General features: G+C 37.4%; 1 protein-coding gene across 1 annotated transcript in view; it reads right to left on the reverse strand.

The window, feature by feature from the left end:
• Positions 1–14,802, reverse strand: part of ATP7A (ATPase copper transporting alpha) — a 147,170-nt gene that overhangs the window by 81,669 nt on the left and 50,699 nt on the right. Inside the window, exon 2 of the mRNA XM_040630413.1 lies at positions 8,200–8,340. Coding sequence (XP_040486347.1) covers positions 8,200–8,319 — 120 coding nt within the window. The 5' untranslated portion in view covers positions 8,320–8,340. The remainder of the gene's footprint in view (positions 1–8,199; positions 8,341–14,802) is intronic.

The raw sequence follows: 14,802 nt of genomic DNA on the forward strand, positions 1-14,802 counted from the left end.
GGAGAAATTCCCTAATCTGGGGAAGGAAATAGGTATCCAAGTACAGGAGGCACAGAGAACCCCCTACTCAAAATCAATAAAAGTAGGTCAACACCCCAAGACATAACGGTGAAACTTGCAAATCTCAGAGACAAAGAGAAAATCCTGAAAGCAGCTCAGGACAAGAGGTCCACAACCTATAAGGGTAGAAACATTAGACTAGCAGAAGCCCTTTGCACAGAGACCTAGCAGGACAGGAAGGACTGGCATGATATATTCAGGGTGCTAAATGAGAAAAATATGCAGCCAAGAATACTTTATCCAGTTAGGATGTCATTCAAAATAGAAGGAGAGATAAAAAGCCTCCAGGACAAACATAAACTAAACGAATTTGTGATCACTTAACCAGCCCTGCAAGAAATATTACAAGGGATCCTTTAAGCAAAGACAGAGCCCCGAAGTAACATAGACCAGAAAGGATCAGAGACAATATACAGAAACAGTGACTTCACAGGTAATACAATGGCACCAAATTCATATTTTCAATAGTTACTCTGAATGTAAAGGGAGGAAATACCCCAATCAAAAGACACAGGGTATCAGATTGGAGAAAAAAGCAAAACCCATCAATATGCTGTCTGCAAGAGATTCACTTTAGACCCAAAGACACCACCACATTGAAAGTGAGGGGGTGGAAAACCATTTATCATGCTAATGGACATCAAAAGAAAGCTAGGGTAGCAATCCTTATATCAGGCAAATTATATTTTAAACGAAAGACTGTAGTAAGAGTTGAAGAAAGACACTATATCATAATTACAGGGTCTATCCAACAAGAAGATTTAACAAGTGTAAATATTTATGTCCCTAACTTGGGAGCAGGCATTTATATAAAACAACAAAATTAAAGAAAGACATTAATAATAATAGAATAATAGTAGGGTACTTTAACACCCCACTCACTGCAATCAACAGATCATCTAAGCAGAAGATGAACAAGGAAACAAGGGCTCTGAATGACACACTGGACCAGATGGACTTCACAGATAAATTCGGAGCATTTCATCCTAAAGCAACACATCCTAAAGATTACACATTCTTCTCGAGTGCACATGGAACATTCTCCAGAATAGATAACATACTGGGTCACAGTCAGTAGCAAAAGATTGGGTCTCAACCAGTAGCAAAAGATTGGGATCATTCCCTGCATATTTTCAGACCACAATGCTTTGAAACTGGAACTCAATCACAAGAGGAAATTTGGAAAGAACTCAAATACATGGAGGCTAAAGACCATCATATTAAAGAATGAATGGGTCAACCAGAAAATTAAGAATTTTAAAAATTCATGGAAACAAATGAAAATGAAAACACAACTATTCAAAACCTTTAGGATGCAGCAAAGGTGGTCCTACGAGGGAAGTATATAGCACTACAAGCCTTTCTTAAGAAACAAGAAAGGTCTCAAATACAAGCCTAACCTTACACCTAAAGCAGCTGAAGAACAGCAAATAAAGTCTAAACCCAGCAGGAGAAGAGAATTAATAAAGATTACAGCAGAAATCAATGAAATAGAAACCAAAAGAACAGAACAGATCAACAAAACTAGGAGCTGATTCTTTGAAAGAATTAGTAAGATTAATAACCCCCTGGCCAGACTTATCAAAAAGAAAAGAGAAAGGACCCAAATAAATAAAACCATGAATGAAAGAGGAGAGATCACAACCAACACTGAATAAATAAGATTATAAGAACATATTATGAGCAACTCTATGCCAACAAATTAGTCCATCTGGAAGAAGTGGATGCATTCCTAGAGATGTATAAACTATCAAAACTGAGACAGGAAGAAATAGAAAACCTGAACAGACCCATAACCAGCAAGGAAACTGAAGTGGTAATCAAAAAAACTCCCAACACACAAGAGTCCAGGGCTGGATGGCTTCCCAGGGGAATTCTACCAAACATTTAAAGAAGAATTAATACCTATTCTTCTGAAGATGTTTCAAAAATTCGAAATGGAAGGAAATTTCCAATCTCCTTCTGGAATGCCAGCATTACCTTGATCCCACAACGAGACAAAGACCCCACCAAAAAGGAGAATTACAAAGCAACAGCCATGATGAACATGGATGCAAAAACTCTCACCAAGATACCAGCCAATAGGATCCAACAGTACCTTAAAGGATTATTCAGGGCATCTGAGTGGCTCAGTCAGTTAAGCATCTGCCTTCAGCTCAGGTCATGTTCCTGGGGTCCTAGAATTAAGTCCTGCATCGGGCTCCCTGCTCTCTTGCTTGCTTCTCCCTCTGCCCCCTGCTCTTGCTCTCTCTCTCTCTGTCAAGTAAATAAGTTAAATCTTTTTTTAAAAAAAGGATTATTCACCACGACCAAGTGGGATTTATTCCTGGGCTACAAGGGTGGTTCAACATCTGCAAATCAATGTGATACACTACATTAATAAACGAAAGGACAAGAACCATATGATCCTCTCAACAGATGCAGAAAAAGCATTTGATAAAGTACAGCATTCTTTCTTGATTAAAACTCTTGACAGTGTAGGGATAGAGAGAACATACCTCAATATCATAAAAACCATATACGAAAAACCCACAGTGAATATCATTCTCAATGGGAAAAACTGAGCTTTTCCCCTAAGGTCAGGAACATGGCAGGGATGTCCACTATCACCACTGTTGTTCAACATATTACCGGAAGTCCAAGCCTCAGCAATCAGACAACAAAAATAAATTAAAGGCATCCAAATCAACAAAGAAATCAAACTGTCGCTCTTCACACATGACATGATACCTTATGTTAAAAACCCAAACACTCCACCCCAAAATTGCAAGAACCCATACAGTATTTCAGCAAAACCAATGCACAGTGATCAGTTTCATTTCTATACATTAACAATGACACAGTAGAAAGAGAAATTAAGGAGTTGAACCCATTTACAATTACACCAAAACCCATAAGATACCTAGAAATAGACCTAATCCAAGAGGCAAAGGATCTGTACTCAGAAAACTATAGAATACTCAGGATAGAAAAATAGAGGAAGGGGCGCCTGGGTGGCACAGCGGTTAAGCGTCTGCCTTTGGCTCAGGGCGTGATCCCGGCGTTATGGGATCAAGCCCCACATCAGGCTCCTCCGCTGTGAGCCTGCTTCTTCCTCTCCCACTCCCCCTGCTTGTGTTCCCTCTCTCGCTGGCTGTCTCTATCTCTGTCAAATAAATAAATAAAAATCTTAAAAAAAAAAGAAAGAAAAATAGAGGAAGACACAAAGAAATGAGGAAGACACAAAGAAATGGAAAAACATTCCATGCTCGTGGATTGGAAGAACAAATATTGTTAAAATGTCTATGCTACCTAGAGCAATCTACACATTCAATACAATACCTATCAAAATACTATTAACTTTTTTCACAGAGCTGCAACAAATAATTCTAAAATTTGTGTGGAACCAGAAAAGACCCCGAATAGCCAAAATAATGTTGAAAAAAAACAACCCAACGCTGGTGGCATCACAATTCCGACTTCAAGCTCTATTACAAAGCTATAATCATCAAGACAGTATGGTACTGGCACAAAAACAGACACATAGATCTATGGAACAGAATAGAGAATCCAGAAATGGACCCTCAACTCTATGGTCAACTAATCTTCAACAAAGCAGGAAGGACTACCCAAGGGAAAAAAGAAAGTCTTTTCAACAAATGGTGTTGGGAAAATGGGACAGACACATGCAGAAGAATGAAACTGGACCATTTTCTTACACCATACACAAAAATAGACTCAAAATGGATGAAAGACCTAAATGTGAGACAGGAATCCATCAAAATCCTAGAGGAAAACACAGGCAGCCACCTCTGTGACCTTGGCTGCAGCAACTTCTTGCTAGATACATCTCCAAAGACAAGAGGAAAAAGGCAAAAATGAACTACCGGGACTTCATCAAGATAAAAAGTTTTACACTGCAGGGGCGCCTGGGTGGCACAGCGGTTAAGAGTCTGCCTTCGGCTCAGGGCATGATCCTGGTGTTGTGGGATCGAGCCCCACATCAGGCTCCTCCACTATGAGCCTGCTTCTTCCTCTCCCACTCCCCCTGCTTGTGTTCCCTCTCTCACTGGCTATCTCTATCTCTGTCGAGTAAATAAATAAAAAATCTTTAAAAAAAAAAAAAGTTTTACACTGCAAAGGAAACAGTCCACAAAACCAAAAGACAACTGACAGAATGGGAGAAGATATTTGCAAATGTCTTATCAGATAAAGGGCTAGTATCCAAAATCTATAAAGAACTTATCAAACCCAAAACCCAAGGAACAAATAATGCAATCAAGGAATGGGCAGAAAGCTATTTCTCCACAGAAGACACACAAATGGCCAATAGACACATGAAAAAAATGTGCAACATCACTTGTCATCAGGGAAATACAAATCAAAACCACAATGAGATACCACCTCATACCAGAATGGCTAAAATTTAACAAATCAGGAAATGAAAGATGTTGGCAAGGATGTGGAGAAAGGGGGAACATTCTTACACTATTGGTGGGAATGCAAGCTGGTGTAGCCACTCTGGAAAACAGTATGGAGATTCCTCAAAAAGCTGAAAATAGAGCTACCCTAAACCCAGCAATTGCACTACTGGGTATTTACCCCCAAGGATACAAATGTAGTGACCCAAAAGGGCCTCTCACCCAAAATGATACATACACTTACCATATGATGGAACAAATTAAATTCTAGGAATCTTCCCAAGAGAAAACCTATGTCCAAACAAAGTCTCCTATGTGAACACTCAGAGCATTGTTTTACATAATCACAAAAACGTGGCAACAATCCAAATGTCTCTCAGTGAGTGAATGGGCAAACAAATTGTGGCACATCTACACAACAGAATACCCCTCATTAATAAAAAGGAAAGAACCAGTGATACAAAAAACAACATAAGTAGATCTCAAATGCATAATGCTAAGTGAAGGAAGCTAGACTCAAAGGCTGTATGATTCCATTTATATGGCAGTTTTAAAAAAGTAAAATTTAGGGATGCCTGGGTGGCTCAGTCAGTTAAGCATCTGCCTTTGGCTCCGGTCATGATCCCAGGGTCCTGGGATCTTCTCCTCTGCCTCTGCCTGCCACTACCCCTGCTTCTGCTCGCACTCTCTCTCTCTCGGACAAATAAATAAATAAAATCTTTAAAAAATATATAAAAGTAAAATTTACAGGGACAAAAAATAAATCAGTGGTTATGAAAGGCTTAAAGTAAGAAGGAAGGATGACTTCAAAGTAGGGTTACCAAAAATACAAGACACCCAAGGGCACCTAGCTGGCTTAGTTGTTAGAGTGTGCAGCTCTTGATCTTGGGGTCATGAGTTCAAGCCCCACATTGAGTATAGAGTTCACTTAAAAAAATAAACAAATAAAACATAAATTTAAGAATTTTTAATTAAAAAAACACAAGACACCAAGTTAGATTTAAATTTCAGATAAATAATTTTTAGTGTAAGTATATCTCATGCAATATAATAATCTCAAACTTTGGTCCCAGGGCCAGCACCATTGGAGTTAATTGGGCATTTGTTAGAAATGCAAACTCTCAGGCCCCATCAGCCCTAGAAACTCTGCGGGTAAGACCCAGCAATTTACGTTTTAGCAAGTACTCCAGGTGATTCTCATGTTGTGGTTTGAGAACCACTGCTCACTATACCTGTCATTGGAAAAAAAGGGTATCACGCTAAGCGAAATAAGTCAATGAGAGAAAGATAATTATCATATGATCTCATTGATATGTGGAATTTAAGAAACAAGGCAGAGGATCACAGGGAAANNNNGAAGAAAATGAAACAAGAAGAAACTAGAAAGGGAGACAAACCATAAGAGACTCTTAATCTCAGGAAACAAACTGAGGGTTGCTAGAGTGGAGGGGTTGGGAGGGATGGAGTGACTGGGTGATGGACATTGGGGAGGGTATGTGTTGTGGTGAGCACTGTGTATTGTGTAAGACTGATGAATCACAGACCTGTACCCCTGAAATAAATAATACATTGTATAAAAAAAAGTGCTAAGAGATTTCTACAACAGAAGCACTTCACTGTTTTTTTAGAGATTATTTTAAAATGAGCACTGAGCAATTTATAGAAAAATTCATGTTCTCTTTGGCTCATGTGATTCAACCCTACCTGTTAAAGGCTCAATAAACTGTTACTGCTTCATATTTAAAAAAAAAAAAACATAAGAAGCTAATATGAAGAGAAAGGGGCACATGAACCTATTCAATAAATCAATTCACCATCATTGAATACTAACTGAAGAGCCAAAGTGTATGTAGTAGGTTCTCTGAGAAGGGACTGCAGCAATGAATCTCAACTGAGGGCATTTCTGCCCACTGAGGGCATTTCTGCCCACAGAGGACTTTTGGCAATGCCTAGAAACACTTTTGGTTGCCACAAGTACAAGAAAAGGCTATTGGCATCCAGTGGGTAGAGGCCAGGGATGCTGCTAAACATCCTATAAATAACAGCAGCCCTCACACAATAAAGAATTATCCAGCCCAAAATGTCAATAGTGCTGAGATTGAGAAAGCTGGATTATAAGGTAAAGATTAATCAAAACATTTTTTTACCCCAAAGGCTTCAAAATCAAGGACATTTTTAACAAAATGAAAATAGAAAGCTTAAAAAAAGTAATGACAAAACATAATTCAAGGTTTCTCATACTAAAAATACTAGAATTATTCTGAGAAGAATTTATAGAGACTAGCCATACAAAGATAATAAATACATCAATTAGGTGGTAAGAGGCACCTTTATGATGATTAATTTTTTCAGAACTTATGTGAGAGAATAATTCAGAGACGACCAGTTTAAGAACCATATGCAAATTAAAATGCACCTGTAGACTCTATATGACCAGGAAACACACTGGCCCAGGAATCATGGAACTTGAGTTCTAGTTTTGCTTTGGTAATAGGTAGCTATGTAATTTAGCACGAGTCACTCCATTAATCTAAGCTTCCATTTACTAATTGGTAAAATGAGGAGGTCAGACTACTGAAGTCATATGTAAGAGCCTTTGTAGCTTTAACATATGTCTATGTTAAAAAATGAACACAGGAAACATTCAAAAAAAATTATAAGGTATGAGGGGGGATGGCATCATTATATTCCCTGTAGGGTTGTCTTGTATTGACTTTGGGACTTTTGGTTCTTGTGTTTAGGTGTGAAACAAGGCTGTTTAGCTTATTTATTTATAATAGTTACATTAACAATTCAGGTTCATTACAGACAAATTAGAATATATAATATAAACCACTCTTTTTCATCAAGTAATATTCTGAGATGAACTACAGTAGGAATGTGTTAAGATGATCTGACAAAAGTCTATTTTACTTTTGCAATTAAAAAGTGAAATGAAGGGGCGCCTGGGTGGCACAGTCTGTTAAGCATCCAACTCTTCGTTTTGGCTCAGGTCATGATCTCAGGGTCATGAAACTGGGCCCTGCATGGGGCTCTGTGTTCAGTGTGGAGTTTGCCTAGGTTTCGCTCTCCCTCTCTCTCTCTCCCCACCCCACACACACTCTCTCTCTCTCTAAAGTAAATAAATAAATCTTTAAAAAAAAATTGAAGTGAAAGGTGCGCTTGGTTGGCTCAGTTGGTGGAGCATGTGACTCTTGATCTTGGGGTTGTGAGTTCAAGTTCCAAGTTGGGTGTGCAGATTACTTAAATATATATAGATATATTTATATATACTTTAACTAGAAATGTTTTAAAAAATTGAAGTGAAAAAGCTTAGAAAATTACTGTTACACCTTGTATGCATGTGCTTAAGGAAGATTACATTATTATTTCACATAATAATTGTCATTCTATATAAGAGAAGAAAGCCCACAACCCTGAAAACATATTTTAGTTCAGTATGAAATTAAGAGTAATAAAAAGTATATTTGCATCTATACACATATAAAACATAAATCTATAAATATACAACCATAATAACGTCAAGATTCCATCTTCAGATGTTTTTAAGTTGAAAAATATATATAATTTCTTATTTTTTTATAAAAAAAAGTTAAAGGGGCAAAGAAAACATAAATATAAATCAGTCTTTATTGACAAATGTGTCAGTGTATCTGCTTCTTATCTCAGTGTTAGAAGTAATTTTCTAGAATCCCAGTCAACAACATTTGACTTCACTGATTTCCAAAGACTAACTTACTTTAATATGATGTACACCATTCAGTTTTCCAATCCGCTGCTCAATGGTCCAAACACAGGAATTACATGTCATCCCCTCAACAGTGATGGTGACCGAATCCACACCCATACGTCGATCCATCTTGATTTCTTCTTTACATTCCTATCAGAAACAATGAACTCACTAATTTCAGCCATGGAAATAATCCTTCCTCAACTTTCCCCCCACCTTCTCAACTGAAAATATTCTAGTAATAAAATATGGTCAGCATTCTTTTCTCTCATCTCCTTTTACTCTCACCTCAGGGCCACTGCTTTAGCTATTCCCTTGGAATAGACTTTCTTCTTCCAGATATCTGCTTAGCTAACTTCATCATCTCTTTCAAGCCTTTACTCAGATCTAATCCCCTTAATGAGTTTTACACTAACCACCCTGCTTAAAATTGCAATCCATATCCCTTCCACACATATACACTCTGATTCCCCATACATCTGCTCTATTTTGTCTTTTTTGCATAGAACTTATTATCTTCTAATATACTCCATGATTTATTATGTTTATTGATTATTATCTGTTTTCCTGCGGTGGTTTTAAAAAGTGCTCACAAATTCTTTGTTACTCCTTCTTTCAAGAGATGGAATTTAACTCCTTTCCCCTTGAATGTGGCCTGTGCTCAGTGACTTGCTTCCAAACAGAAAATGGTGGACTAGACAAGGTATGACTTCCAAGACTGGGTCATAAAAGGCAGGCACTATGGGAGGGGGGAAAAGAGTCACTGGGGATTCCTCCTTGTCCTTTCTCTTGAAAGGCCTGATCTGGGGGAAGCCATCTCACATCATGAAGACATTCAAGCAGCCTTACAGAGAGGTTCATGTGGCAAGAAATTGAGGCCTCCTGCCAACAGCCAGGTGAGTGAACCATCTTAGAAGCTGATACTTCAGACCTAATTAAGACTTTAGATGCCTGAAGCTCCAGTCAACATACTGACTACAATCTCATGAGATACGGAGCCAGAACCACCAGCAAAACCACTCCCAAATTCATGACTCGCAAAAACTGTAAGACAATAAATGTTTGTTGTTTCAAGCCACTAAATTTTTAGGTAATTTGTTACACTGCAATAATAAACTAATACATGTCCCACTGGAATGAAAATTCTATGAAGGCAAGAATCTTTTTTTTTCCCACTGATACTAGTTTGAACCACGTGAAATTGCCTTTGTTGCATATCAAAATAGTCAAATACTGCCAATTTCATATAAATCAACCTAATATAGCCCATAGAAACAGTGTTTTCCTCTGGTGAGAATAACTAAGTGGTTAGGGGATAAGGATGGAAAAAAAGAATTTTCAGTATATAACCTTTTATACCTCTTTTTAAAGTTGAGGTATAATTGACATAACATAGTTTAAGGTGTACAATGTGTTGGTCTGATACACATATATATATTGTAATAGGATTACCACCATTAGCCAACACCTCCATCACACCACTTAATTATCATTTCTTTTTCTGTGGTGATAACAATTAAGATCTAGTCTCCTCTGTATTTTTTAAATTTTGTACCACGAGGATGTATTATCTATTCAAACACACATGCGCACACACACACAAAAGCACAGTGGACCTGAAATAATAGAAAATAATAGGGAAGGGAGTTTATAGCTGAGGCATTCTGAGATCTCTGGTCTTGCTTGGAATGTATATAAAGAGATAAACCTTAGATTTTGTTAAGAATACATGTTAAAACTTTAAAGGTAACTAGTAGGAGACTAGAAATAGAATATAAAGCTTCCAAAACAGCACAGGAAGAAAGAGAAAAGAGAAAATCAAATTAAGCCAAAAGACAGCAAGGAAGATAAATGAAAATTACAAGAAAAGAAACTACTAAGAATATATTTCTATAAAACTCTTTTCTTTAAAATGTAATGTGAAATGATTAAGATAAAAGCAGCACTAGATTCAGGCTTAAGAAATTATTCAGGAAAAAAGAGAGACTTCCCAGTGTAGATCTGAGGGCCTCTTTTAGAGCCCCGTAGATTATTCGTGTTTAGGTAAATTAGAGGGTGGTAATTAGAAAATGTTTAATCATGTAAGAAAAATTTTATTTGGAAGAATATATTAGCTAGGGGGTGCCTGGTGGCTCAGTCGGTTAAGCGGCTGCCTTCAGCTCAGGTCATGATCCCAGGGTCCTGGGATCGAGCCCCATGCCCTGTCAGGCTCCTTGCTCAGCAGGGAACCTGCTTTTCCCTCTCCCTCTGCCTGCCGCTCCCCCTGCTTGTGCTCTCTCTCACTCTATCAAATAAATAAATAAAATCTTTTTTTAAAAAGAATATATTAGCTCAGGGGCGCCTGGGTAGCGCAGTTGTTAAGTGTCTGCCTTTGGCTCAGGGCGTGATCCCGGCATTCCAGGATTGAGTCCCACATGGAGTCCCACATCGGGCTCCTCCGCTGGAAGCCTGCTTCTTCCTCTCCCACTCCCCCTGCTGTGTTCCCTCTCTCGCTGGCTGTCTGTCGCATAAATAAATAAAATCTTTTTTAAAAAAAGAATATATTAGCTCAATGTAAAGAATTTGCAAATTATATAGATTTGCAAAAAAAATATTTTGCGAAGATCACAAGTTATGTAGAAAGTACCGTTTTGTATAAGAGGGAGAGGAGAAATACTGAAATAAAACTGTTACCCAAACCAGTGATGAGGAAAAAGGAGAGGAGCAGGAAATAACCAGTTATTATGAAAATGGTATCACCTAAAATTGAAGTACAAATAAAAATACAAGTCTTAGGTCCAATAAAATTAATCCCATATTCATTAGGGGGTCTCCATGCCCTTGGGTTTACAAATACCATGATTTACATTGACTCTATCTTGCCCCAAAAGTCATTTCTTCAAAAATGTTAAACTACAAGAGGGAAAATTTTTAATAAATCAAAACACTATGTACAAAATATCTCTAGAAGGACTCACAAATAATCAGTAACATTAGTTACCTCCACGGAGAGAAAGAGACTGGGTGGTTGGGTGGGAAGCTTTTGCATTTTGAATTATGTAAATACAAAGCCAATTCAAAATAAATAAAATTTATGAAAAACTATTTAAACTAAAACATTTCTTTGCAATAAACTTATCCCAAGTGGTATAAAAACAATTACTACATCATCTTTGCTTTGCTAAGCTCAGAGAAACAAACAGAAACTGCTGCTGAGGGGCACCTGGGTGGCGCAGTCGTTAAGCGGCTGCCTTCGGCTTAGGGCGTGATCCCGGAGTCCTTGGATCGAGCCCCACGTCGGGCTCCTCTGCTGGGAGCCTGCTTCTTCCTCTCCTACTCCCCCTGCCTGTGTTCCCTCTCTCGCTGGCTGTCTCTCTCTCTGTCAAATAAATAAATAAAAATCTTTAAAAATAATAATAATAAAAAAAAAGAAACTGCTGCCGAACCTCATCCTCTGCTCCTAACAAAGCAAGTAAGTGGATTCTTCTTACTTCTTTGACTGATTTCACTGGAGCTTTGAACAAATGAACCACCAATATAATTTCCAAATATCTAAAACCACAGAATTTCCTTGGGGATAATTTGTTTTCAAATGTTAATTGGTTTTCAGCACATACTTTTCATTATAATATATATATATACATATATATATACATATATATGTATATATATATATACATATATATGTATATATATATTCTTTTTTTGAGATAAAATTCACACACTAGAAGATTCACCCTAAGACGTACAATTCAGTGTTTTTTAGTAATATTCACAAGGATATGCAACCATAATGACTATGTAACCGCAGAACATTTTCATTACCCCCAAAAGAAACTCCATACCCATCAGCAGTCACTCCTCGATCCCCTTACAGCTACTGGCAAAAATGAATCTACTTCTTATCTCTATGGACTTGCCCATCCTGGTAATTTCATAAAAATGGATTCATTCAATATGTGGCTCTTTGTGTCTGAAATTCTTTCACTTAGCATAATATTTTTAAGGTTTAACAATCTGTGGAATGTATCTGTACTTCATTTTTTTCACTTTCTTGATGGCATCCTTTGAAACAAAAAAACTTAATTTTTATGAAGCCAAATTTATCAATTTTTTCTTTTGTAGCTTGTGCTTTTGGTGTCCTAGATAAGAAACCACTGCCACACTGAAAGCCATGAATATTTACTTCTATGTTCTAAGAGTTTGGTAGTTTCACTCCTACATTTAGGTCTTTAAATCCATTTTGAGTTAATTGTTGTACATGGTGTGCAGTAGGAATCCAAGTTACATTCTTTTATATGTGGATGTCAGGTTCTCCCAACACCATTTTTTAAACAGCTTTAGTGAAATACAGTTTCGCATATAATATTTAAGGTGTAGAATTCAATAGGTGTTACATTCACAGATATGTGCAACCATCACCACAATCAGTTTTAGAACATTTCTGTCACCTCAAAAAGAAGCCTGATACCCTTTAGCTATCACCCTCCCACCTCCTCAGGCCCCACACCCACTGCCAGGCAACCATTAATCTTTGTGTCTGTGTAGATTTTTCTCTTGTGGACATTTCATATGAATGAAATCATATAATATATAATATGTAGTCTTTTGTGATTGGCTTCTTTCACTTAGCATAATGTTTTCAAGGTTCATCCATGTTATAGCATTTGTCAGTACTTCATTCCTTTTTATGGCTGAATTATATTCCATGGTATGGATACACCATGTTTGTTTATCCATTCATCAGTTGACATTTAGGTTGCTCCCATCTCTTGGCTACTAAGAATAAGGCTGCTATAAATATTTATGTACAAATTTTTGTGTTTTCATTTCTCTTGGGTAATACTTAAGAGTGGAATTGCTGGGTCCTATCACTCTATGTTTTAATTGAAGAACTGCCATAGTTTTCCAAAGCAGCTGTGCCATTTTACATTCCTACAAGCAGCATATGAGGGTTCTAATTTCTCCACCTCCTCATCAATACTTGCTGTTATCTGATTTTTTTATTTTAGTCATTCTAATAAATGTTAAGTGGTATCTCATTGTGGTTTTGATTTGCATTTCCCTGATTACTAGTAGTGTTAAACATCTTTTCTTGTGCTTATTGGCTATCTGTATACCTTTTTTGGAGAAATGTCTATGTGAGCACTTTCCCCATTTTAAAATAATATTTTACTTATTTATTTGAGAGAAAGAGAGAGCACGCACAAGCAGGGGGAGTAGCAGAGGGAAAGGGAGAAGCAAGCTCCCTGCTGAGCAGGGAGCCCTGACGCAGGGCTCAACCCCAGTGAACTGAAGGCAGACACTTAACCAACTGAGCCACCCGGCACTCCTTTGTTTTCCTTTACCCATTTTTTAATTGGGGTTTTTGGGTTTTTGGTTGAGTTACAGTTTTTCTTTATATATTCTGGATATTAATCTCTAATCACATATATGATTTCCAAATATTTCCCCCTATTCTGTGGGTTACCTTTCCACCATCTTGATAGAGTCCTTTGGTGTCCAAAAGTTTTTAATTTTGATGAAGTCCAATGTATCTATTTTGTTATTGCCTCTAGTCATTTTTTCAATTGAGATATAACTTACGTATAACATTATATTAGTTTTAGGTGTACAACAAAATATTTGATATATGTATACATTGTGAAATGATTACCACCATAAGTTTATTTAACATCAATCACCATGCAGTAAAATTTTTTTTTCTTATGGTAAGAACCTTTAAAATCTACTCTCTTGGGGCGCCTGGGTGGCTCAGTCGTTAAGCGTCTGCCTTCGGCTCAGGGCGTGATCCCAGCATTATGGGATCGAGCCCCGCATCAGGCTCTTCTGCTGGGAGCCTGCTTCTTCCTCTCCTACTCCCCCTGCTTGTGTTCCCTCTCTCTCTGGCTGTCTCTCTCTGTCAAATAAATAAATAAAATCTTTAAAAATAAATAAATAAAATAAAATAAAATCTACTCTCTTAGCAACTTTCAAATACACAATGCAGTACTGTTAACTATATTCACCATGCTGTACATTATATTCCCAGAACTTATTTATCTTATAACTGGAAATTTATACCTTTTGACCACCTTCACCCAATTCACCCATCTCCAACACCCACCTCTGGCAACCCACCAATCTGTTCTCTATATCTATGAGTTTGGTTTTTTTCAGATTCCACATATAAGTGAGCTCACATAATATTTGCCTTTCTCTGACTTAATTCACTTAGCAAACTGCTCTCAATCCATATTGTTGCAAGTGACAGAATTTTCTTCTTTTTAATGGCTGAACAATGTATGTATATATACACATTTTCTTTATCCATTCACCCACTGATGGACACTTAGGTTGTTTCTATGCTTTAGCTATTGTAAATAATGCAGCAATGAATACGGAGTGCAGATATCTTTGAGACAGTGATTTCATTTCTTTTGGATAAATACCCAGAAGTGGAAATGCTGAATAATATGGTAGTTCTATTTTTAATTTTTTAAGGAACCTTCATACTATTTCCTATATATTCATTTTTAAAATGTAAAAACTTAGGGGCTCCTGGGTAGCGCAGTCATTAGGCGTCTGCCTTTGGCTCAGGGCGTGATCCCGGCGTTCCGGGATCGAGCCCCACATCAGGCTCCTCTGCTGGGA

The sequence above is a fragment of the Ursus maritimus genome, assembly GCF_017311325.1.
Source record: "Ursus maritimus isolate PB19 chromosome X unlocalized genomic scaffold, ASM1731132v1 scaffold_X1, whole genome shotgun sequence".
Classification (NCBI taxonomy): domain Eukaryota; kingdom Metazoa; phylum Chordata; class Mammalia; order Carnivora; family Ursidae; genus Ursus; species Ursus maritimus.